The 27,624-nt window shown below is 34.5% G+C and overlaps 1 protein-coding gene across 1 annotated transcript in view; it reads right to left on the reverse strand.

Annotated features, from left to right (window-relative positions):
* LOC134246985 (protogenin-like) overlaps positions 1-26,449 on the reverse strand; it is a 42,239-nt gene extending 15,790 nt beyond the window's left edge. The window contains exons 1-11 of the mRNA XM_062729336.1: positions 26,110-26,449; positions 18,187-18,504; positions 11,708-11,861; positions 10,536-10,708; positions 7,763-7,891; positions 7,018-7,194; positions 5,118-5,269; positions 3,348-3,477; positions 2,734-2,874; positions 2,496-2,648; positions 1,897-2,088 (exon numbers count right to left, since the gene is read on the reverse strand). Of these exons, the coding sequence (XP_062585320.1) occupies positions 1,897-2,088; positions 2,496-2,648; positions 2,734-2,874; positions 3,348-3,477; positions 5,118-5,269; positions 7,018-7,194; positions 7,763-7,891; positions 10,536-10,708; positions 11,708-11,861; positions 18,187-18,504; positions 26,110-26,221 (1,831 nt within the window). The 5' untranslated portion in view covers positions 26,222-26,449. The remainder of the gene's footprint in view (positions 1-1,896; positions 2,089-2,495; positions 2,649-2,733; positions 2,875-3,347; positions 3,478-5,117; positions 5,270-7,017; positions 7,195-7,762; positions 7,892-10,535; positions 10,709-11,707; positions 11,862-18,186; positions 18,505-26,109) is intronic.
* Between the last annotated feature and the right edge of the window lie 1,175 nt (positions 26,450-27,624).

Below are 27,624 nucleotides of genomic sequence, written 5' to 3' on the forward strand. Positions count from 1 at the left end.
CCATTTGCAATCTTTGTGTGAAATGAGAACCTGTCAAGTTTATCCATAAAAAAGATATGGACCGGACACGAATTATGAAATTTTTCTTCCAGTGACCTTGAACTTCCCCAAATGACCTTGGGTCAAGGTCATGACACACCCTTGGGTCATGGGCAATCTTTGTGTGAAAGGAGAACCTACCAAGTTTATCCATAAGAAAGATATGGACCGGACACGAATTATGAAATTTTTTTTTCCAGTGACCTTGAACTTCCCCAAATGACCTTGGGTCAAGGTCATGACACACCCTTGGGCCATTAGCAATCTTTGTGTGAAATGAGAACCTGTCAAGTTTATCCATAAAAAAGATATGGACCGGACACGAATTATGAAATTTTTCTTCCAGTGACCTTGAACTTCCCCAAATGACCTTGGGTCAAGGTCATGACACACCCTTGGGCCATTAGCAATCTTTGTGTGAAATGAGAACCTGTCAAGTTTATCCATAAAAAAGATATGGACCGGACACGAATTATGACATTTTTCTTCCAGTGACCTTGAAGTTCCCCAAATGACCTTGGGTCAAGGTCATGACACACCCTTAGGTCATGGGCAATCTTTGTGTGGAGTAGTAGATTCTAATGTCCCTCTGTAAGAAAGATATGGACCGGACACGATTGCACAGACAGACGGACAGCTAGACGGACGGACGGACAGACAGACGGACAAGGTGATTCCTATAATACCCCCCCCCCAAACTTCGTTTGCGGGGGGTATAATTACGACACTAATCATAATAAATTACTGATACCCAAGGAAATGCAATTTACAAGGTGCCATCCAAAAATCTTTTTTCTCTTATGAGACAAGCATTCTTTAAACTTTTAATAATTGTTTTGTTGTCATCATAAACATAACAATAGTATGTTTGCTGTTTTCTGTACCTGATATCAGCTGGGTTTTTTTTTTTTACCTTTAATGGTGTGAGGGTGTTGTCTCAATTTCAATGTTGTGGGTGTGTTGTCTCAATTTTAATCGAGCGAGTGTGTTGTCTCAATTTTAATCAAGTGAGTGTGTTGTCTCAATTTTAATGGAGTGGGTGTGTTGTCTCAATTTTAATGGAGGGAGTGTGTTGTCTCAATTTTAATATTTGTGAGTGTGTTGTCTCAATTTTAATGTTGTGAGTGTGTTGTCTCAATTTTAATGGAGTGAGTATGTTGTCTCTATTTTAATGGAGCCAGTGTGATGTCTCAATTTTAATGGTGTGAGTGTGTTGTCTCAATTTTAATGTTGTGAGTGTGTTGTCTCAATTTTAATGTTGTGAGTGTGTTGTCTCAATTTTAATGTTGTGTGTTGCCTCAATTTTAATGGAGCGAGTGTGTTGTCTCAATTTTAATGGAGCGAGTGTGTTGTCTCAATTTTAATGGAGGGAGTGTGTTGTCTCAATTTTAATGGTGTGAGTGTGTTGCCTCAATTTCAATGTTGTGAGTGCATGTGTTGTCTCATTTTTAATAGTGTATGTTATCTCAATTTTAATGTTGTGAGTGCAAGTGTTGTCTCAATTTAAATGGTGTGATGTGTTGTCTCAATTTTAATGGTCATAAATGGTGTGAGTGCATGTGTTGTCTCAATCTTAATGGTGTGAGTACATGTGTTGTCTCAATTTTAATGGTGTGAGTGCATGTGTTGTCTCAATTTTAATGGTGTGAAAGTGTTGTCTCAATCTTAATGGTGTGAGTGCGTGTGATTTCTAAATTTTAATGGTGTGAGTGTGTTGTCCCAATTTTAATAGTGTGTGTTGTCCCAATTTTAATGATGTGAGTGTGCTGTCTCAGTTCTAATGGTGTGTGTGTTGTCTCTATTTTTATGGTGTGAGTTTGTTGTTTCAATATGAATGGTATGTGTGTGTTGTCATACCTTTAATGGTATAAGTGTGTGTGTTGTTGTTAATCTCCTCCACCTTCTGTGAGTTTTCTCCATGTAACTGACTGTAGATTTTGTATCTTGAGATCACCCCTCTCCGTTCTGACTTTAATAATGGGGACCATTCTATCGTGATGGTTCCCACTTTTAGACTTGAGGTCTGAATTCTGGGGGCAGCACTAGGAACTGTTAATTAAACAAAGAATAAAGAATATTGAGTTTATTCATATGCATCAAAATTACTGTAAATACTAAATAGAGTACATAAACCAGTGCACTCAAAATGCAGCACATTTTTTTCTACATAATTATACCTATCCAACTGATTTGTTCAATCAAATTTTAGCACTTTGATATTTGTTACACATTTCTTAGTTGAATCATTTAACTTTCAAGAATCTTCCAAAGTTCGTTGCTAGTTACAAGTGTGCTGTTGCATTACTTCCAGGCAATCTAATATCATGTGTTCTACTTGTGTACTATAAAAATGCATAAAGCATCTAACACAAAATTAGTTGATATGCAACATGTTTGGAATATCAAGGTCATCATTAGAGAGGGTGGAGGGGATGTAAAACTGCTAGGGACCTGACCTGACTGTAAGGTGGTGGCGGACACCACGTCGGAGTTCTTGCTGGAGAAGCCGCCATTGTAGGCGCGGATGAAGAAGTGGTAAGTGGTGTATGGTAACAGCTGCTGGACCAGGTACTGGTTACTCTGGTCTACCATCTGCTCCGATCTCTCCTCTGTGGATAGTAAGGTTACAGGATTTTGTAATTTATGTCATGAAAATATTACATTCTCTTCTTATTCTTATAAAATGGTACTGACCATTTGTGTCAGGGACGATCCAATTATAGTGAACTGTGTACACAAACACATCACAGCAGACCGGGGGCTCCCAGGTCACGAGGATTTGGGACTCAGACACTGGCCTCGCCTCTACCAGCCTCGGAGGAGAGGGAGCGTTCTCTGGAACAAATCATCAACAGTGATTAACAAAGGAACTACAAATTATACGCAATATAGGGGCATTCTCTGTGACATAGATTTACAGGAACTAAAATCAATTCAAAATATAGGGAAAAATTTCTAACCCATCCTGAGTTCTTGATCTGAAGTAAAAATTGATAGTATTTATATTTCAAATGAAAGAAAATATGTGGAATGAATGTATGCAAAATATTTCTAAAATATTCAAACTATCAGGCTGTACTTGTAAAATAAAATAAAGTAGATGAATGGGTTCTTGTTTTCTTTTTTATTTCAGTTATCTACTTGATTATTTGAAATCATGCATAGAAATCCATTCATGTATTAATTGTATCATGCTTATTTTATAGAACATTTAGTAAATGTCTGAGAATGGGACTTACTATTTGTTTAATATATCAGACATTACAGCTGGAATTTGACCTCTAAACAATGATTCAATGAGAACTTACCACCAAGTGTGACCTGGATCCTGGCTGTGGCTGTTTCAGATCCGTAGGGATTTTCAGCAATACACTGATAAAATCCGGAATCCGACACCCGACTCTCTATTATCACCAGCTGACTATTGCTGTCCTGAAACTGTCAACATATTGTATTACAACAATTAGCAGCAACCTCTAGTATTTTAAAAATTTACTTATATACATAATCTAAACTAAGCATCTAAAAAAACACCATGATACTGAATGCTTAAATCTCTTAGACTTTTAGTGGGTTTTTTTTTTTATCATACATTATTTATTAGCTGTATAATAAATCAATAATTATAAGAAAATACTGTATACAGGGAAAAGAGCTCAGTTCACTTTATGCATAAAATGGCCCTTTAGATATACCAATTGATTGATTAACATTTGATTAATTATCCATTTGACGCACTGAAATAAAATATTTACATTTCCAATGTCTTTGTCTGAGATAAAATTACAAATAGTTAATGTACTTTATTTCTACATGAATGTACTGGTTCATCAATAGGCGCGGTTAAAAAAAAATCATGTGCAGGGCCGGACAAATAGCTAGACAGAAGCAGGGCTTGTAGCATGTGGATTGGCGGAATCAAGAGCATGTAAATATGAGGAATAACTAGCTGTCTTATTTTTCGATTTCATGAAGATGATGTGATAATTATATATGCATAAACGCCTTTGGGATTTATGCACATTATCATGCAAGCCAATTGATTGATTACATCATGAAATAGACAAATAAGACAGTTATTCCTTAAATAGAGACTTAGTGCTTTCATTTCCTATTAAAAATTTTCTCCTCAAAGGCTTTATGAAATTGCAATATTCTTGAATTTTAAGGTAAACAGGTATATGAGGAATAACTAGCTGTCTTATTTTTCGATTTCATGAAGATGATGTGATAATTATATGCATAAACGCCTTCGGCATTTATGCAAATTATTACGCAAGCCAATCGATTGATTACATCATGAAATAGACAAATAACACAGTTATTCCTTAAATAGAGACTTAGTGGTTTCATTTCCTATTAAAAATTTTCTCCTAAAAGGCTTTATGAAATTGCAATGTTCTTGAATTTTAAGGTAAACAGGTATAATTGAGTACTTTCAGTGAAGAAAAATAGTATCAGCACACTCTCTGATCTAAAAAATAAAACATGCCTTTTAATCCCAGACAGAGTTCTATCATTTAGTAGTTGCACATTTTAGATCAGAGGTTGCGCTCTATATTAAATATCAAAAAATACCTTTAAAAATTGGCCATTTTGTAGACTTTTTCAGAATATAAGGAAACTGATGCATTTTGTTACATTATAATGCATTGACTAGACAGAAAATAACATCATTTTTTATAGATACACAGTCACCAAAGATCTAAGTGATTATTCAATGCACTGTTAATTAAAACTATGCAGTTTCAGTTTTTTCAGAAATTCACAGGGCCAAATAAAGCAAAAGTGAACCTTGTTCTTTTGCCCCCATTTTATTTTCGCCCCTTTCACCTTAATCCCTTGAGGGCGAATTAAAACGGGGTGAATTCAAATATCACTGTATAAAATCTAAAAAGAACGGTGACCTGAATTTAAAATGGTGCAAAATTGCTTGGAAGTGTGAAAGGGCCTATTTTAATAACACGGGGTGAAAATAAATCTGTATACAGTACATATAAAGCTATTGGTTTTTTTTGTCTTTTGATCTTATTTAATGAAATATATACTTGGAAAGATGTTCAACAGAAGAACCTCACCACAATGTGCCCCGCGTCCTCCTGTAGTTTCTGTCCATTGTGGTACCAGGTGAGGGAGGGGGTGGGTGTGCCTTGGGCACTACAGTATAACCTGATTCTGTTGACCACATGAAAGTCCCCACTGCTGGGGGTCTTCACCAGGGTCGGGGGATCTACAGGATTACAATGAAGGAAGAATGAAGAGACAGCTGTTACCAGTACAGCAAAACTCGTTTATTACGAACACAGATATAGCGAATTGATCACAGATATAGCGAAGTTATTTTAGATTCCCAGCTATATAAATCAAAGCAATTCCTTTTACGAATATTATGAATTACGGATATCGCGAAGTAATTTTACTGGTCCATGTGACTTTGTTATAAACGAGTTTTACTGTATAGTGTTTTAAACAGGTCCAGTCCAAAGACTTTTTCTACCTACGTAGCTATTAGTAGCTACCTAGGTATTTAAAGCTACCCAAAGTAGCTATTTTTACCTACTTTTTATAATTTCTGCATTTTGTGGCCCAAAGACCAAACGGCGCAACACGGTAAACACCATATCCTTTGATACACAGTCACACTAATGATGAATACGACAAAATTTTGGCCAAAAAATGATTACTTCCTGAATCGGCAATTTTACTGTAACATTAGTTTCTATGCAAAATTGATAATATAAGAAGTAATCATTTTTTGCCAAATTTTTGTCATATCCATCATCAGTGTGACTGTATCAAGAAATTTTGTGCTCACCATGTTGCGCTGTTCCTACATTTGGCCACAAAATGCAAGTAAAGCAGAAAGAAGGTAAAAATAGCTACTTTGGGTAGCTTTAAATACCTAGGTAGCTATTAATAGCTACGTAGGTAGAAATAGTCTTTGGACTGGACCTGTTAAAGACTTTCAGTTGAAAATACAAATCTTTATACCAGCAATCAAAAACATTATCCAATGGCATTCATTTTAATCATAATGTTCTGTGAATCGATTATAATTGTTTATATGCACAAAGTTTTATCAACCCATGTATAGAAATTTAGTAAAAAAAAATTGAAGATCATACTTAGGATAGATCTTTAAAACATTTGCAATCTAGTAGAAAATGAAAATTATATAAACCCTCTGGCTCAGAAATCTAAATGTTTACAATAAAAATTCCATGTAAATGTGTCAAATAACGAAACCAAAATGGTCGCTGAGTGACCAGAACCACAATGTTAAAATGAAAGTCAGGTTTACATCAGACTTCATGACTATAAGCTGTCCTCCTCCACCAAATCTAGACGTAATATCACTGATCCTAACCAAGACCTCTCTGTCATAATATCTAATAGTTTTAATATAGTAACACTGAATTCACTTCAACACTGTGAGGCACTCCCACACTGTTTCAATGCATGCTGGTCTTGGATATCCATTTTGTTTGAAAGATTTCTAGAAGACATGTGTCCCCAAAGGATAAATCTTGGTCTTTTATTATGTAACTCAGATTATATAACATTATAACACTTCAGATATTACATAAAAAAAAAGAAGTTGGTGACTTAATTTTCATCAGAGACTATAAAGTAATAAGAAAAAAGAACCTGACACTTCGGCTCCACTTAACTGGCCCCCTTCCCAGCTAGTATTATATAATCTCATCCCACAAACTGACACATATTGGTGACCGTCTCTCTGGTGATTGGATGGTTTAATTTGAATGTACCATGTAATTGCCATGGTCTTGAACTGTATGTATATACTGCTATTAGTTTTATAAAGAATTATTTTTGCAGCATATTGCACACATCTTTAATGTAAATTGATTAGTTATTATGACAGGTTTCAGAGGCATATACCCCAGGACCAACAATTACAACTGCTATTAAATTCATACTCTAAAGTAAACACATTTTGTTACATATTCTACTTACAATTGACATTGAGTTTGACTAGAGCTGTGCTGTTGTTGAATCCGGGAGCTGATGCCACACATCTGTATAATCCACCGTCTGTCTCTACAACTGTTGTAAACTTAAGGTTTCCCACCCCTACTCGCCTCACTCTGAGTCCATCCTCAACTGGTTCCTCTTTTGTCTGGTCATCTATGTCTAAAATGTTAAAAATTAATTCATTAGCAACATATTTCGATTTGTGACCATCAACTAACTTTTTTTTCTACTTTTTGCTAAATTTTGGAAGACTAAACTGTATTAATTTTTTTAATATCATTTACAATGGTTAATGCATAAATTCCTAGAAGAGTTTATCTTCCTGTTGCAAATCACCTTAAGATTAAAGGTAGATACTCACCGACAGTCTTACATGATATTCTGCCATGATATAGTAGGTGTAGAATTGTTACAAACCACCTTAAGTTTTAAGTTGGATACTCACTTCGTGCCATAACATGGTAGATGTAGGATTGCTTAACAAACACCCATGAGTTTTAAGGTTAATACTCACTGACTTTCTGCCTAGATATGGTAGGTTTGAGATTGTTACAAGCCACTTCAAGTTTAAAGCTCTTTACTCACTGACTTTCTGCCAAGATATGATAGGTTTGGGATTGTTACAAACCACCTTAAGTTTTAAGTTGGATACTCACTGACTTTCTGCCATGATATGGTAGGTGTAGGATTGTCATAAGCCACCTTAAGTTTAAAGTTGGATACTCACTGACTTTCTGCCATGATATGGTGGGTGTAGGATGTCCGTCCGCCTGACACTCCAATATGACTGAGCTCCCCACTGTAGAATTGACTTTGGCACTAATATTCACTATCTTTGGGGCTTTAGATTTTTTTGCTGAAAAAAAAAATTAGAAAAAATTCAAGATTATAATGATCTTGGGGTTTATAGAATGTTCAAAGCTATGTAGAATGTATATAATGTTCAATAGAAATTCAAGGAATAATGTTGTCTACCATAGGTGAAATCAAAGACAAAAAATAAGAAGACATACTTATTTTAAAATGACTCATTTCAAATTGTAAAACCCATCAGACATAAATTACTAGAAGGGTCTTTTTGAACCATAGAAAGTAAAAAATTACTTAATTTTACAGACTCTGAAATAGTTTGGTTTATTTAGATTTCCATGTGATGCTTAATTACATGTAATTGTTCAATAAATATGTTTTAAATAATCTGTTTTACAGGTTTTTAAGCTCTCTGAGTAAATCATACACTAAAATCAAGCCTTTTGAAAAACACCAAGTATTAAGTATTGATCTAGCAAGTTGATGAGGAGATTAAGTTTTTGGAATATCATTTATCTGACACCTTAAGATACAAGTGTCAACCATTTCATTAGCTTTCTCACTGATTCACCCACAGTTTAAAAGAGATGTTTGTAAAATGTTTGTAAATTTGATCTTTGATTTTAAATCAAGTAATCTCAGAAAAAAGAAATTTGACCTCTATCATGTCTCTACCAATAAAATTCACAGAAACAATCAAATTAGCAAATGTTGGCTTGATCAATTATTAATTTAGAAATGCATTCTAAATGATTTTTTGCCAATAATTGCTTTGTGAGAATACTTTGAATATGCAAGGGAATATGAATTAAATGCCCTGTAATATTTGCTTAATAATATCTGGGAGCTCTCCATTTTGTTGATTCTAAATGCTTTGTATCGACAACATGTCACCAGCTCTTTGATGTGTTGAGCATTATGTACAGTAGGCATATAATTATTAAACATTATCAATAATGGACTCAACATCCAGCTGCTGGCTACTGACCAATCAAAGAGCACGTAAATATCACAGTGGCAATCAATCTCTAGATTTTGTCAGTTACAAAACACAATTGCTATGTTAAGTAGAAGGGGCTGTTGAGGGGAAAAAATCCTGATAATAAGAGGAAAGAAACTGGTTAGGGGAGGCAATCCCGACCCTTAGAAGAGAAACTGGTTAGGGGAGGCAATCCCGACCCTTAGAAGAGAAACTGGTTAGGGGAGGCAATCCTGACCCTTAAAAGAGAAACTGGTTAGGGGAGGCAATCCCTACATTTAGAAGGAGAAACTGATTAGGGGAGGCAATTTAGAAACTAAGAGGAATGGGCGATGAGGGGGAGGAAATTCTGTCACTTTAAACAAGAGGTTCATGGACCACATCGCTCACCTGAGAAGCTTTGACAATGCTGTTCTTTACCAGATTTCCCCCTTGTAATACATTTTGTGACCTCATCCTACCCCACTGATCATAATTTGGACAATTTGAAATCTACACTACCCCAGGATGCTTCCACATAAGTTTCAGCTTTTCTGGTCCAGTGGTTCTTCATCAGAAGATTTTCAAAGATTTTTCCTATACATTTCTATGCAAAACTTTGATTCCCGTTGTGGCCCCGCCAAACCCCCAGGGGTCATGACTTGAACAATTAAGAATCTACACTACCCCAGAATGCTTCCACATTAGTTTCAGCTTTTCTTACCCAGTAGTTCTTGAGAAGAAGATTTTCAAAGATTTTTCCTATATATTTCTATGTAAAACTTTAATTCCCTATTGTGGCCCCGCCAACCTCGGGGGGTCATGATTTGAATAATTTAGAATCTACACTACCCCAGGATGCTTCCACATAAGTTTCAGCTTTTCTGGCACAGTGGTTCTTGAGAAGAAGATTTTCAAAGATTTTTCCTATATATTTCTATGTAAAACTTTGATTCCCTATTGTGGCCCCACCCTACCCCCCGGGTTCATGATTTGAACAATTAAGAATCTACACTACCCCAAAAAGCTTGCACACAAGTTTCAACTTTACTGGCCTAGTAGTTCTTAAAAAGAAGATTTTCAAAGATTTTTCCTATATATTTCTATGTAAAACTTTGATTCCCCATTGTGGCCCCGCCCTTTTCTGGCCCAGTGGTTCTTGAGAAGAAGGTTTTTTAATGACCCCACCCTATTTTTGTCTTTTCTTGATTATCTCCCTTTGTGAGGGGACTTGGCCCTTTATTTTAACAATTTAAATTTCCCCTTACCCAAGGATGCTTGGTACCAAGTTTGGTCAAAATTTGCCCAGTGGTTCTTGAGAAGAAGTTGAAAATGTGAAAAGTTTACAGACGGACAGACAGACGAACGACGGACAAAATGTGATCAGAAAAGCTCACTTGAGCCTTCGGCTCAGGTGAGCTAAAAACTTGTGAGGGGAGACAATCAATACTTAGAGGGAAGGAAGTTTAGAGGGAGAAACAGGTCAGGAGAGGCAATCCTGAAAGATTGTTAAGTGCTAGTGCCAAGTGAAACTTAGAACTTTATGAGAGACAATCCTAATATGTGGATGAGGAGTTATCTAATTTAATAAAATTTGTTGTTTTGAGTTTACTATGTACCATTTCTCAAACAGCACCATTCCAATACAAAGTCACCAAAGGCATATTAGAATAATGTGACACAAGGGGCTGTTTAACTTTTGTTGTTATTGAGTTTTTTTTATATACGTTACCTTCCAGTGATGTTTCATTGAGTACTGTGAGTGTTGCCTCTCTGCTATGTTTGAACACTGCCAGGTGTAGATCTTTTTCCCCCAGTGTAATTAACACTGAGCAGGAATAGGACCCCTGATCCGAGGTCTGTACGTCGTATATCTGTAAGACTCCTGTAGGTAGCTCTGTGTACCTATAATAAATATTTTAGTACAGACTTTGATTACTTTTACAGAACAATGCTAAGGCAATTACATTATTGTCAAATCCGATCCAGTTACAAGTTATACAATATATTAATTAAATTCACACAAAAAAGGTAAACATTCAAATCTCTCCAAGATTTGACCGACAAAGCAATATGTGAAAAGAAATTCAATTGGTCCAGTTGAAAGTTTGAATTTTTCCAAGCTTATTATAAGAGTCCCTGCAGAAAAAGAGCTTTCTCTGTAATTTACTTCAGATCCATATACACAAGTCACCAGCATGGCACAGTGGTTAGAGTGTCTGCTCTAGAGTCATGAAGTAAGGACTGAACTTTACGTCGCGGGTTCAAATCCCACTGTTGGATGTGGAGACCGGTCCTTCGGATGAGACCGTATAAACAGAGGTCCCGTGTCGCAGTAGGTGCTGGCACAAAAAAGATCCCTCCCTGCTCAGTGGCCCTGAGTGCCAAGTATATGACAAAATTTGCAGCTCTCCACCGGCAAATGGTGGCATCTCCATATGAGTGAAAAATTCTCAAGAGGGACGTTAAACAGTAAACAATCAATCAATCAATCCATATACACAAAGAATTAAATTCACCAACTTTGGAATGTAAAATTTCTTTTCTCATGGAATTTATATATAGTGGTGTCCAGGCTTTTTTGTTTAATTATATAATTATTATAGAAGTAGTGGTATTAATTTACGCTATGTACGTGGTCACAAATTTCGCGTGGAAATTTGTTCAAGCATTCTTCATATAAATGTAAGGCATATAGTGAGAGCCTAAGGTAATCTGTGTAATTTTCTACATGCGGATGAAACAGAAATTGAGATTCCGTGGAATTATGACCCCTTGGAAAAAAGTACGTCTACAGTATTCCAAAAGAGAATAATCAAATATAATAATCAAGAATAATTCCAAAAATTAAAATGCTGAGCACATCCAATTATATAAGTATAATTAATGTGTATTATTTCATACCTGTCATTGGAGGTAATTTGTTTCCTGTTCTTATTCCAGATGTACTTTCTGACCTGGGTGGGCAGTTTGGCTTTAAGCCGACACTCAAATCTGGCCACCCCTCCCGGATCCACCACCTGACTCTTGGGAACTTTGATAAATGCCTTTGATATTCCTATCAACAAACAATGAAATTAATTTTAGCTCTTCAAAATGAAAATATGCCCAAATAAGTTTGTCTTAAACAAGAGATGTTTGTAAAATGTTTATGCCCCCCTCCCTCCAAACAGGATTTTTTAGAAGTCCAAAAGGGCATTACTGAGACTGTCTAAAATGGTGCGATTCCACCCAAAACAGAACTTGACCTAGATATTCAGCTGAAATATCTGTATACTAAATTTCATCTCAATATGTGCAACCTCTGCAAAGAAAATGAACGGAAACTGCAAATACTGTAGAAGTACTTTTTCCCGCGTGGTATTAATTTAGGCTATATACGTGGTTACAAATTTTCCGCGGAAATTCGTCCAAGCATACTTAATGTAAATGTATGGCATATAGTGACAATCTAAGAAATCAGCTTAATTTTCTTCCCGCGGATTAAACAGAATTGAGATTCCGCGGAATTATGACCCCGTGGAAAAAAGTACGTCTACAGTAAGTGGAATTTTTCTAAGTCCAAGAGGCATAACTCTATCAAATAGAGCTGAATAGAGTTCCCAAAACAGAACTTGACCTAGATATTTAGCTGAAAAATATGCATATTAAATTCCATTTCAATATGTGCAACCTCTGCAAAGAAAATGAATGGAAAATGCAAATATGGTAATTGGAATTTTTCTAAGTTGAAGGGGCATAACTCTAACAGAAATGGTGCGATCGTATCCAAAACAGAACTTGACCTAGATATTTATCTGATATACCTGTAAACTAAATTTTATTTCAATATGTGCAACCTCTGCAAAGAAAATGAACAGAAACTGCACATAAGTGGAATTTTTCTAAGTCCAAGGGGCACAACTCTGTCAAAAATGGTGCGATCGTACCCAAAACATGTCTTGACCTAGATATTCACCTGATAAACCTGTATAATAAATTTCATTTCAGTATGTGCAACGGTTGTGAAGAAAATGAACGGAAACTAAATGGACTGACAGTCCAACGGACCGACAGACAGCAGCAAAGCAATATGCCCTCCCTTCTTCGAAGGGGGGCATAAAAAAATCTGCACAAAAATCAGCTAATAATCCATTCAATTTCCCCATAAGTTTCTTCTTTCCTGGTCCAGTGGTTCTTGAGGAGATTTTTAAAAGATGCCATTAATTTTTCACCAATTTGTAATTATCTCCTCTTGGAAGAAGGTGTGGCCCTTCATTTAAACAAACTTGAATCCCCTTTACCTGAAAATACTCTGTGCCAAGGGCTAAAAAATAGATTTTAAAAGCATGTACTTGTCCAAGGGCAAGTTAACATGGTCAAAATTTACTTTTCATACTTGAATTTTTACTTGCCTTACCATAAAGTCATACTGTTTTTATAAACATTTAAAAAAAGAGGAAGACAAATACTGAGTAGATCATGCAGGCCCCTATGTCCAGCTTTAAATATTGATTTTATTTTTGATAATTCACGTGCCCACAGGCAAGTGAATGATAAAATTTCACTTGCCCACCCCTAAAATTCACAAGCCCCCAGAAATGGGATTTGTAGTCCCCTGAAGTTTGGTTAAAATTGGCCCATTAGTTCTGGAGAAGATGAAAATGTGTAAAGTTTACAATGATAAAGACCATGACAACAATGACAACAGACAACAGACAAATTTTGATCAAAAAAGCTCATTTTAGCCTTTGGCTCAAGTGAGCTACTAAAAAATGTCTACAATTATAATAATTATAGATTCCATTCCTAAAAAAAAATTGCCCCAATCTATTCAAGTCCTGTAATAGTGATAGTTTATTGCCATTTGATATGTAAATCAATATTATGAAATTTATAAAATTAAAATTAGATCTCTAAACTGACTGAAATAAAACAATCAAATAAAACATTGGATCCACCCCTGTTCCTACTTGTACACCTGTAATACCTGGGTACCTGAGTAGAATTCATCTGACTTTTGTTCCATTGATCTCCTGACCTGAGACAAATTAAGACACTTTCAGCTGGACTGTTTGTAGAATGCATAACCATGTTATAATATAACAGAGAAATTTGACTCACAGTTTCCAAGAAATGTAAGTATTATAGCTTTCTTTTCTTTTAATACTTAATCAATTTAATATTCAATTGTTTTGTTTTGTATTCAATAAACCGAACTTCTGGAATTCATAATCTGAATGAATGATTTTTGAAATGAGAGATGAAATTAATATTGCAAAATCAACAGTTATTTATTTATGAAGACTGTGTCTTGCACCTAAGGAAGGAATACATGCAACTCTTTGTAATTAACAAATAGGTACAAATAATTTATGCATTCTTCCCTTCAATCTATTGCTTACTAATTTCATTTCAAAAATTGTAAAATTAATATGAAATTTAAAAATAATTTTGCTTCATTATAATATGTTAACATATACATGTATATAGTTAAACATGAGTTATACATGTATTTTGCAAAGCTCTGAATCAAGGGGAATAACTCTTTAATTCCCCAAATGCAATATATATTTATATATATAAGATACTTCCATTGTTGTATTGTGAATGTATCATGTAATGTATTGTAGGGCAATGATGACTGACTGATAGTACATATTCTATTCATAAAAAAAAAATCTCTGAGTCACTATCAAAATTAAACTATTCTCATTTAATTCATTTTGTTGCTGGAAGATTAGAAATGACAGGCCACGTACTTTGCTAGGCTACAATTTCTGTTATATTTCTGGCATCAGCACTCTTAAAAGTATATATTAAACTTTTATTATCTTTTGTACTATTTTTTACCAAGGTTTATTACTCTAACAAGCTGAATTTATCATCCCACTATACAATGCAGCTTCACTGTATAAATGTGTGATGGTACCTTTAATACATAATAATAGACAAACGTAATATCTGCTTTTCCCCCATGCATGATTCATCAATCTGTTCAGCAATAAAACTGATTTGAAATACAGTGGAAACTCATTTATTCCCAAAAACTTCTTTGTCAAAATTCATAATTTGTGTACTTCCATATAGCTGCCTGATTTTTTTTTTCCAATCAAAAACGGAATATATTTGTTTTCAATGATTATATAAAAGGTTCAAATAATGAACAGTGATAATTCACATAAATCTGTAAACAAAACAAGTCTTATACAAGCAAAAACACAGACTCCTGTTAACACCAGAGGTGGGATCAGGTGCCCTGGAGGAGTGAGCATCCCCTTTAAAACACTCATACACACTGTGAGCCCTACTGATCAAGTAGATAAAGTCCAAACTTGTATGAAAACAATGATGGGAGAAGGCTATCTAAGTTTTTGGAACTTGTGTCCAATCCCTTTTACATGTCAATAAAATATGTTCAAAACAAAACAACAATGATCTAACAAATAGTATGAAAACAAAATTTGAGAATTTTTTTTTTTATTTCTGATCCTGAATTTCTTTGTAAAGCATTGATGACCCACTGTAGGGGTATGGGTCAGAAATATAACTCTTACTTTATATTTTGATCAGATTTATAATTTAATGCCAGTTAAATTTCTTTTCTTCAATCTGGGTCAGTTAGCATTTGGGTTTTTTTCTTTCAGAGGTATTATTTTATGGAAACATGGCAATTAAAGCCTATAAAAAGAAATAAATGTTTGAAAGCATTAATTGAGTCTCTGTAGCTAAGTAGATATTATGAATTCTATTTACATTATCTCAATGACAACTTAATAACAGGAGTGGAATAACTGATAAAACCTGTATTTTATTTCTGATTCTCCGAGTGTTGCATTGCAGCCATTTCTTTTTGCCTTAATTTTACTTTGCTTCTTATTTCAAAATAATGATTCAGAAATAAAATGGTCAACGCTGCAAATATAGTTACAAATATCAAGAATTTACACTTTTTTTGCCCTTGATTGAAGATTTGCTTTGATTAATATGTATACTCAGGGATATGAAAAGTGCAGCTGACGTAAGCATGGGTCTAAAATTAGACTCAGGTGTATACAACAAATCTTTCTCTTTTCTGTAAGGCACCTGAGAATTTATAAAGATTTATTTATAAAAATAATTTATAATCATCTCTTAAAAGGCATGAGCAGGTACACATGATCATAAATCACAAATCAATGCCTGTCAATTTCACTTGTTCAAACACAATATCTACATGAAGTTGGAGATGAAAGCTGAATTTGGATTGAGACCCAACAAGATAAAACTATTTACTTTCATTCAGACAAGCTGTTGCAAAAATTTATAAGCTTTACTTTATGAAAGTACTAAATAAAATTGCAATTCATCTTTGTAAATGTTGTCCTCATGGCGCAGTGGTTAGAGCGTCTTTTCTACAGTTGTAGAGTAAGGATCTGATCCTTATGTACTGGGTTGAAATCCACTGTGGGACGTGGAGACTGGTCCTTTGGATGAGACTGAATAAACAAAGGTCCCGTGTCGCTGTAGATGCTAGCATGAAAAAGATCCCTCCCTGTTCAATGGCCTTATGTGCCGATTATAGGACAAAATTTGTAGCTCTCCACCGACAAGTGGTGGCATCTCCACGAGTAAAAAAATTCTTGAGAGGGACATTAAACAATAAAAAAACATCTTTGTAAATCTTTTGTTGTTTTATTTAGGGAGGGGGGGGGGCAATCAATATGATCCAAATCGTGCTGCCTGATATGTCACATGACAGAATGGTTTCATTTGATTTATTAATTAATACTGGATAATCAGTGTTTTCTATAGATGGAAATTTTTGCAATTTGATCCCTTAATGGTATAGTAAGTTAACTTCTGCATTTTTAATTTCTGCTGTATTAAAAAGCAAAAATTCTTTAACTAAATACCATGATATTAAAAATTTAGTATCTAGCATTGCTAGATTTAAAGTATTTTTATTATATAAGATTGATATAACGAATAATTATTTAAAGTTTCAAATATTGTCAGGTGGAATCAGAAAATAAGTTCTCTGTTTCCATACTACCTTTAAGTTAGTGTTCAAATAACATTTAATTCATACCCCCCAGTAAGCAATTTATTTTAATAACACAGTTATTTACTATAAAATTAAAGGTTTAAGTCGCCTAAAAACTAGCTTGATGACAGACCAACTTACCAATTAGTTTGTACATTTACATTTTATCGATACTACTTTAACATCTAGTAAAGAAATTTTAAATTTGAATTTTTTTGTAAAGTGTCGTATCTGTAAAAAAAAATACCCATTATATGGTATTTTGTTGCATGCAGTCACAACTGAGAAAAGACTTATATGCCATATTTTCAATTCTGTACATCATTTGAAATGATTAAGAAAATTAAACCAAATTTTCAATATAAGCAGTATGTATGTGATTCCAAATTGATTTGAACCCAGGACCTCTGGCATATCAGGCGAGTGTCCTACCAAGCGATCGAACTAAAGGGTTAACCAAAAAGCTCAAGCTAATAAGTAAAAGGGCATCTATCCATCACTACTATACTATTTCTAAATATTTACATTTGCAAATATATTTCTTAGTTGAACCTACTGAAGAAGAAAATATGTTCAATTCTGTATGAATTTTATTTGGGGGTCAGAGGTCATAGCCCGACCAAATCACAGAGCGAGGTGATATTTTTTCTACATATTTCTGTCATGGTGCAACTTGTTTTGGAATATTTCTAAGTTAATGATGATAAAAAAGATAAAATGATAAACAATATGGATATTTTTCAACCAATGAATAAGGTTTTGAATACAATAATATTAGCCTAAAACCGCTCTTACCTTTTTAACACGAAATTCCTTTGTTTGGAGTCATGTAAATAAAAACAGGTGATACCACCGCTTTTGACTTCAAATGTTTTAAGAACTAATGAAATAGATTATTCTCAGCAGTGATCATTGTTCTTTCACTATATACAGATATTTCCTGATCTGGACTGCTAAACATGAATGTAAACATTCAAATGTTGGAGCGAGATGAACTTCGTTTCGAGACCAAACAACTTCTAGGTCATTGCACGTCACAACATAGCAATGCGGCGGCCAGTTCATGAAATAAATGCAGTTTTACTCGAAATTTATTTGTCTCAAATGTAAATAGAAGTACTAAGCAACAATGTTAAAAAGTTAACTGGGAAATGAACTTTTCGTTGGTACGTGATCAAATCTGCTGAGAAGCCCTTTGGGCTTCACAGGATTGATCACATGACCAACTAAAACTTCATTTCCCAGAGAACTTTTTAACATTGTTGCTTATTTCTTTAATAAATGATCCATATTTTGATATAGAAATTGGCCAGCCCTGTTGGTTTGCAATACACACATTATGACATAAAGGCAGACACACAAACACATAAATACTAACGTATTATCTTTATCTTGACACTCCTCCCAATCACCGTTCCCATGGAGACGGTCATGTGACACTCGTACAGTCCTTCATCGTTCCAGCCCCGCCTTTTCTTCTTTTTCGTACTGGGGATGTATAAAGATCCGTTCTGGCTCACCGTGACTCTCTTGTCCGAGGTCACGACCTCTCCGTTCTTGAACCATGTGAACCTGACCCCGGATTCCGTCCACCATGTTGTGGAGTCTGTACAATTCAGTAACAGGGGAGAATTCTGAACGACCTTGATTACTTTAGGGGTGTTCCTTATCACATCATAACTTGGTATACTGGAGGCTGGAAGAGAGAAAAAACGCTGTCAGGTTCAAGGAAAATGTAATGACAAAAACCCATTTATTTATAATTTTCATAGACTGTCCTCCAGAAAGCTGAATTTCTGGAACAAGAACTTTCTCAAGAATGCCATATATTGTTGCAAATTAGAATATTCATACTGAAATCAGCCCAACTGAACAAGTCAATAGCAGACATTTTTAAATTGCAGCTGCAGAAAATGTCATACCAAGTTAATCCCATGATGTTTCAAATATCTTGCATCTGCAAGTCAAAATCAATGTTGTAACTTTGAGAAAAATACCATATTTATTTCCAGCCAAAAATAAAATTTTGAAAAAGACAGAATCTTTGCCAGTGACTGCAATAAAGTTTAAGTGCTTCTCCTGGTTCATGTCTTAGCAATAATAAGTCAGTGTCAATGTCAGCCAGTTCACATGGCCACCCATCTGTCCTGTACTATTTTAAACAAAACTTTTTAAAGAATATCTTACTTTTCTAACATTACTGTTACATTAAACAAGTCTAATATTTTTTTTCTTTTCTTCTTTCCTATATATAGGTCAAGGCTACAAAATGAATGTTTCAGACCCCCACTGATGTCAGCTTGGACATGATTCCAGTGAAGTTTTCCAGTATTTCCATCAAAATAAAAGCTTAAAGATGCAGGTCCCGATCCTAACTAAAAGAATCTGGGGGGATAGATGAGCCAAATGCCCATGCTCATTTTGCAGCTATGCAAGTATGCAGATATTAGAAATATCTCAATTATTCAAATTACCGAGGCATTTAAATGTTTTGTTAGTTGTCAATCAAATATATTAAGTTAGAATCAACCTTCTGGACTTATTTGCAAAAAATTATCATGGCTCATTATGTTTTCCAGCAGGACTCACTGCAATCTTTAGTAGTCATCACTGTTCATTGTTTTAAGTTGCAATTTCGCTTTTACCAACTTCTCAAGATACTGTGCAGTACTGACACAAGTGTAATGAATCAATTAAAGTATAATGAATGTGCCCAGCTGTTGATTTCATGAAGACCTATATATATTTAATAATTAGAGCATTATTTTGAATAAACAAAAACAAATCCAGATTATTAAGGAAAGTTAAGAATTATAATATGCTGATGGTGCGACTGTTAGAGAGAGCACAGACAAGTAATACATTCACTTTTAATTTAGATCTGTTTCTCGATCTGTACTGCCAGTGACATTTGGAACATCTAGACTCTGACGTCACATCTTATGTAAGTGGCATTTCTGAAGTTTTTTTTTTTAATAATAATGGGTCATTTAAGACATTATTTATGTGTATGTGGTCATAACTCCAGTTTACTTCCCACAGGCATATAATTTCCCTCAAACCAATTTCAAAAGCTTAAAAAGGTTTGATTTGTGGAAATAAATCTCATTTACAAAACCTTCCCAGAAAAATTTTCAATTAAGGTGCAACGTCCTCCTGTATGTCGAACAAGCACCTGCTTTCAGCCTTGTTCCACTCCTTAAAGGAGTAGGAGCCTTAAAGTTCAAGTTCAATCATTAATTTGTCCTCTAAATCACATTTCTTGTAATAAAATATGGAATTAAAATGTATATATATAAAATGCACATTGCAATGTTCTTCGAGTCCTTGACACAGTTCCAAAATGAAAGAAAAAGTGAGCTAGCTCACATACCCCACGCTCCCCCAAAACTTGACGGTGAAACACATAATTAAAGGCACAGTGCTTTTTAAATACATAGTATAGATCAAAAAGGGCAATAATTGCAAAAAAATCTTCACATTAAAATGTCTTACATATGAGGACATTTAAATGTGGAATGAAGTTTCTAGATAAACAATGGAATCAAAATTTCTTGGCATTATACAAATCCAAACATTAATTTGAAGTGGTTGGGGGGGGGGGAGGGAGAAATTTTCTTGAATAATAGGCAAAACTCTTTGGGATAAAAGAAACTATATACAACAGTTTAAGAGGAGTGGTTCTGACAAACTGTTCATTTCTATATTCAAAATATGGCCAAAAAGTCTAAGTTGGAAAGTGTGGAAATTCCGAGGAAAAATAAAAATCGGAATTTCCTGGTAATATGCACATCTACACATTGTGTCCTAAATATCTGCAAAGTTTGAAGAAATTCTGTGCACTGGTTTATGAGGAGTTGCGCTGACAAACTGTTCACCTCTATATTCAAAGTATGGCCAAATGCCTAAGTTAAAAAGTGCGAAAATTCCCGGAAAAAATGATGGAATCGGAATTTCCTGGTAATATGCACATCTACACATTGTGTCCTAAATATCTGCAAAGTTTGACAAAATTCTGTGCAGCGGTTTATGAGGAGTTGCGCTGACAAACTGTTCACCTCTATATTCAAAGTATGGCCAAATGCCTAAGTTAAAAAGTGCGAAAATTCCCGGAAAAATAATGGAATCGGAATTTCCTGGTAATATGCACATCTACACATTGTGTCCTAAATACCTGCAAAGTTTGACGAAATTCTGTGCAGCGGTTTATGAGGAGTTGCGCTGACAAACTGTTCATCCCTATATTCAAGGTATGGCCAAATGCCTAAGTTAAAAAGTGAGGAAATTCCCGGAAAAAATAATGGAATCGGAATTTCCTGGTAATATGCACATCTACACATTGTGTCCTAAATACCTGCAAAGTTTGACGAAATTCTGTGCAGCGGTTTATGAGGAGTTGCGCTGACAAACTGTTCATCCCTATATTCAAGGTATGGCCAAATGCCTAAGTTAAAAAGTGAGGAAATTCCCGGAAAAAATAATGGAATCGGAATTTCCTGGTAATATGCACATCTACACATTGTGTCCTAAATACCTGCAAAGTTTGACGAAATTCTGTGCAGCGGTTTATGAGGAGTTGCGCTGACAAAAAAGAGGACTGACTGACGTATATATATGACTGACTGACGGACGGGTCAAAAACATTATACCTCCCGCAACTAGTTGCGTGGGGTATAATAAGAAAAATCATGGCTAGGTTTTTTTTCTCTCTCTTTGTTATAACCATTCAAGTTCTAAATCCAGCAAAAGCTGGCTCATCAATAATTTTTTTAGAAAAATTATTTACACTATAAAAGAGTAAAATGTACAAGTATCTTTTTTTTTTCCCCAGCTGAGTCCTGACCTTCAAATGATGAGCGTATGAAGCTCCTATACATTTGATTTTCTTTTCCTGTTAATTTTCAGCGTTGAAAAGCAACTTCCATTCAAGACTATAACCACAACAACAGCCCCCGATAGGACAGATCAGGGAGGTTTAAACTGGATCTTAATTCCTGGAACTGCATCAAACCAAAGACGACCACACCAAAGGTAAAGTAGAGACTGTAAAAAGTGTTTCTTTGCCAAGTGCCTGGCATTAGAAGTGAAAGACACAGGAAAATATTTTTAAAATACGACCATAAAATTACAGACCCCATGGATGCCACCTTAGACATTGGTTAACCCTCAGCTCACTGTTTCATAGCCCTAAATTTGAAGCCTTTCCTTGTTGATATGCCTTTTGCCCTTTCCCTGGTGATATGTCCTTTGTCCTTTCCCTGTTGATATGCCCTTTTCCCTTTCCCTGGTGATATACCCTTTCCCTGTTGATATGCCCTTTTCCCAATCCCTGTTGACAATCCTTTGCCTTTTTCCTATGTAATATACCCTTTCCTTTTTGACATGCCCTTTGCCTGTTGACAATCCTTTGCCCTTTCCCTGGTGATATGCCCTTTCCTTGGTGATAGGTAAAGGATTTACACAGGGGATGTATGTAATATAGTAAATTGATTTTAGAACTAGAAATGTTTTCTTAATCATTATATATCTACAGAATATATTTGTTTCTTAATCTACAAGTTTTCTTTTTTTTAAATAAAGGGGAAACTCTTACAAAGTCATTTAAAAACATTTGTTGCGTATTCTGTAATACAAGTATATGCAATTCATCTGGAGCGTTTTAATAGTGAACTTTCATTTCATAACAAATACAAACCTAGCTTAAAATATGGACAAGTACAGTGTATGCTCCTTGCTTTACAATATGTACACAATATGTTTTACAACAGGTTTCATTCAGATAACTATTATGAATATTTTTCCATGGAATCCTTCCATATATATTAATTCGTGTTTACATATGTATTTATTTATTTCTAAATTACACCACTAATTTATCTTTATCTCAAATTTTAATATACATTAATGGTACACCATGATTGAAAAACTGGTGAGTAAAAAAGGAAAATGAAACCAACAAACTTCAATTAGTACATCAAAATATTTTTAGTTCAAGTTTAAAAGGCAATTATATAGGAAGTCACATGCCCCTGAATTTTCAAGTAACGCATTAAATTCTGTGCATTTAATATAATTAAATAACATTACACTTAAGGGAAAATTGAAAACATACAGGAAATCTTATTTCCTTAACATTAAATTCCTCTGTAAACAATCAATAATTTACTTTTCTCATTTTTTTTAAAACAAGGACCAAGGTTGTAAGAACATAAATTACACTGATACGTACTAGTACTGCATCTAATATCAATTTTTTTTTTTTTTACATTTTACATTAAAATTGTTTAAATAGCTTCAGATAAATGTGCCTATCCCACGATTGTTGTAGTGGGTTGCTAGCCTATAAGGTTTGTTTCATTTAAAACAAAGTATAAAAAGAGGATAATAATATTCACCCTGGTGCAGAAATGACAAAGACCCCAGTCATTATCATTTGTCATCACCCAGGGAAACAAGTGGGTCTCCTGCACAGTATAATAATTCCCACACAGTTGGCAGGTGAAATTTTAATAATTACTTTTTTTATAAGCCCAGTATCCGTAACAAGACTCTATACAGATTTATCATTCCCTGCATGTTTTGTTCAACACCATTTAAAATATGTAGGCCTTTCAACTAATTTTTCAAGTTGCTTATTTAGTAAAAAAAATAAAAAAAAGAATGAATAGATTTATAGGTACATAAAATTCTTGAAAAAAAGATTATAAACTATATATACCTTTAATTAAATCATCAAAAATTATAATTATTAACAACTGATTTGTACGATAATGTGTTTTAAGGATAGGTAACTCAAGTGTAAAAAATGACCAACTATTTAGTTCTGATTTATGCAATAGTTAATTATTCTTTATTGCATAATACACCCATATGGGTCAAGCAATGAGTTATCATTTATAGGAATGACATATAGGGTAGGTGGTTCAGTAGGTATTGGAAACGCTAAAAACGTACTTGCTTAATGAGTTTATTCTTTACATTGAATCACTTATAGCTGCAGTTGAAAGGCCTACATCATTTAGTATTCTTATAATTCTACTATTAGTAAATCACTGCCTGGGGTTGCTTCTCTACTCTGTCCCCCATTCAATACACATATAAAATACAATATACTGTAGGTAGGCAAATTAATTTCACAATGTTCATGAGGGTTCATAATTTTTCCTCAAAATTAAATACATTGTGAATGCTATCATTATAGGTTTTAAAAATTCAAAACCATCTCGATTGGTACTTTTTTCAGAAATCATGAAATTTTATCAGTGATTAAAATGACTAATGGTATGTGTATATAATATAAGTGTAATATAAAACAGTAAGGATATGCCCCAATGATTGATTATAAAAAAAATTTTAAAAAAATAAAAATAAAATGTTTGTTTGCTCCCTCCCAGCACAGTATGAAAAATTTGGGTTGGTGAAGGTATGTGAGATATTTCTTTCTGCAAAATGTTGTCATCAATCAATGCTAAATTTTCAAAATATATTTTCCAGAACACATAAAAAAAATTATGAACGTTTCTTGGAGGTTCAAAAGAGTTTTTAGTTTGGCCAGTTGGTTGGAACCAATCAAACATATTTTAAAGATGATGATTTTCATAGAGGTAGCCAATAATAGTGACAAAAGGTAAGGTACTTGATTGCTGAAATAAAATATTTTAGTTTAAACAGCCCCACTTTATCATGCAGCTCATTTTAGCTTGATTCCTGGGACTCTGAAATGACTATTGTTCCCATACACTTGTAAGAGCTGCAGCAAAACATGAAAATGAGAAACTGCTACCCCCCAAACTACATTAATGGTGTCAGAAAACTGAGGACATTTTAAAAACACTTCTAATCACATCCCATTTCTTTGTATTTGACCTCCAAAACATTTCAAATAATAAAATGATGCTTTGTTTCTCATAGGACAGCACATACAATAAATTGACTTTACTGTGATATTTTGAAAGAAATAAATTTGTTGACATTTTAGTACATGTAATATTTTCAGATGACATGATGATGCAGACGATATTGTGGATTGATAGGAAAATGCTTTATTTAAAATTTTGAAGACATAATTTTGAATATTCATGTCATAAAATATTATAAAATAAAATATTAGCAACACCCCCCCCCCCTTAATACCAATGTTCACTTGAAAATTTAAACCAACTTTGTAACAAGCCATTACATGTACATGTTTTAAATGCATTTACCCGATTATGTTCAATCTAACTTCAAAACTATCATGATACACATGTACATGTAAAAGCAATATCCATGTATGATTATATGCACTCTCTCTCTCAAACATGTATCACTATTTTTTTGTTTATAATTTCCTTTAAGTTTCTGTATTAATTGCTATTGTTTCTGTATTAAATGCTATTGTTTCTGTATTAATTGCTACGATAAAAGTGTTCATTCACTTTTACAATTCTAAACTTTAAAATTAAAAAAAATATATATAACTTTCAGCTTTATAAAAATGGAATAGTATTTACTAATACTTGAAATTTGTATTTCAAAAAGGTTGAAAAAAAAACATATTTTTTAATAAACACAATAACACAATAACAGGGAAAAAACCTTTACAAGATGGAAAAAAAGTTTTTGATAAAACGAAGTCAAACTTCTACAGAACTGGAACAAGGAAAAGCTGCGTGCTTGTTGGCGGGTTTTCTGGGTTACCAAGAGAATTAGAACTTCGCCGTCACGTTAAATTTTCAGTTGTTTACCGTAGATAACTTTTTTAGCTGCGAGTTTACAACCCCCTGTGAACCCCCGACATGCAAGTCGACCTGTGATTTATAAACAGTGCTGCCTTACTGTCAGTCAGAAAGATAACAACCAAAAACACACGTAAAACACACGTACGAAACTGCGCTAATGTTAAGTCCCCGTGTCATTGGTAAAACCCGCTAAATCGTACAAAACATTAATTCAATATATTTATAATTTATAGAAAATAATCTAATAAATCTGACATAAAAAATACACAATTATTATGTTGAGATTAAAACATAAATAAGATACGTGTATAGAGAGTTAGCCCTACGTCAATGGTCAGTGCGCGTGACCTTTCGATCGGGTCAGCAGACGGCGAGACAGGTTACAGCAGAAATAGGTCACGTAAGGGCGCCCCCGAACCAAGAATGCTGCGTTTTCTTTATGCCATCGCCATGTTCGCCTGCAGTTTATTTTTATCAACGAGGTCAAAATAGTTAAAAAAGAGACGATAAAGACTGTGGATAAATCAACCATATTGTTCCGAAATAAACATGATTATGACCCACAATAGACATGGACTTACCCCGACACGAAAAGGTCCCAAACAACAGAATACACACACACATCTGGAGAAGGGAATCCATGTTTAAATATTTCACAGTGTTAGACATGCGGGTTGTATGTGCGGCCTGCATTTGATCGTCTGCACAATACGACAGAAGCCTCGCGCGGGCCGCTAGTCGCCGGGTGGGGGTACAGGTTTCTCTAAAGTGGACTCCGACATTTGGGATCTAGGTTACGGCGACACAGATGTTTCTTGATTCTCGGTTGATGAGCGCTCAAGACTTTTAACGTGTCGGTGAACAGAATGTCCTTTTGACTGGCTTGTTGCACGGTCTGCAGTTTTTGCGCATCGATCGCTCTCTTTGTTCCTATAAACAGCATTATGCTAATACTTCATGGTCTCTCTCTCTCTCTCTCTCTCTCCTCTCTCGTATTATTTGTAGCAGTTTTAATTTCTTCTGATGAAATTATTGCATGTTTCTGCCCTGTCGATACAAAAATAAACTTAAGTTGGACCAGTTATAGAATATGTGGTTCTTGTTTGCATATATGAAATTTTTGGGTTAATTTTACAGTTTTTATTTCTCACGTGTGTGTTTCTTGTTCGATACATGTAACTGCCATAACGTTCATGTACTGACCAAGGTAGATAATTAAGGTGATCTGAATTACCACAAACAGTGTGCTTGATAATGAATGGACTAACAAAATGATCACAGCTCTTTAAAAAAGTTTGGATTCTGAAAATGTAAACCCCTTCGTTCCAACAAGATTTGGCCACCCAGTTAGTATTCATCGAGTACGAAGGGCGAGGCGACTATATTGGATTGCCGCTAAGTCATGTTGACAACATAGTTATATAATATGATTTAATGAAATATCTTTGACACCCCCAACCCCCCATCCCAAGGACTTCCTTAACTCGAAATTTTATTTGGGATGTTCACCCTTTTAATAGACATTTTTTTCAAATACTGAATTAATAGTAGAAATTTACGTTCAGAAAAAGGCTGGGAGTACCCCCTCTCCCCCGATTTCATGCGCCTGATTATAATTTACGTTTTGAAAACAATGAAGTATGGAAGATCACATAGGCGTCGGAACCGGGGGGGGGGTTGCTATGTCCTACACTGACCAACGCTGCTTGGATGACTTCCTTATAATACTTTCCATCAAAGCTGCAATATTAAAAATAAAACGTACTTCATATAAAATCCTAAACGGATTACTTTGATCACCTGGATTCTCTCCCCATTTACCTTTAATTTTTCTGATCTACTGACTCTGTCCTTACTTTCGCTCTATTATTTTAAAAAAAATGTCAAATCTTCCAAACCTGGCACCTCCAACAGTTTCGATTTTAAACATTTTTTTTTTCTGAGAAAAATGAATCAATACAAAGGCTTGACAGATAGAAACTCGTCATACATGTATGCAATATATCCGGAAAAGTAGCTGTTCCGATGGACAAACATCCAGACCGAAATAATGACAATCATAGATATAATTTTGAAACTGCATGTTCTTTTGTGTA

This window comes from Saccostrea cucullata, unplaced genomic scaffold (assembly GCF_032062105.1).
Source record: "Saccostrea cucullata isolate Sc308-1 unplaced genomic scaffold, CSIRO_AGI_Scuc_v1 ctg20, whole genome shotgun sequence".
NCBI lineage: Eukaryota > Metazoa > Mollusca > Bivalvia > Ostreida > Ostreidae > Saccostrea > Saccostrea cuccullata.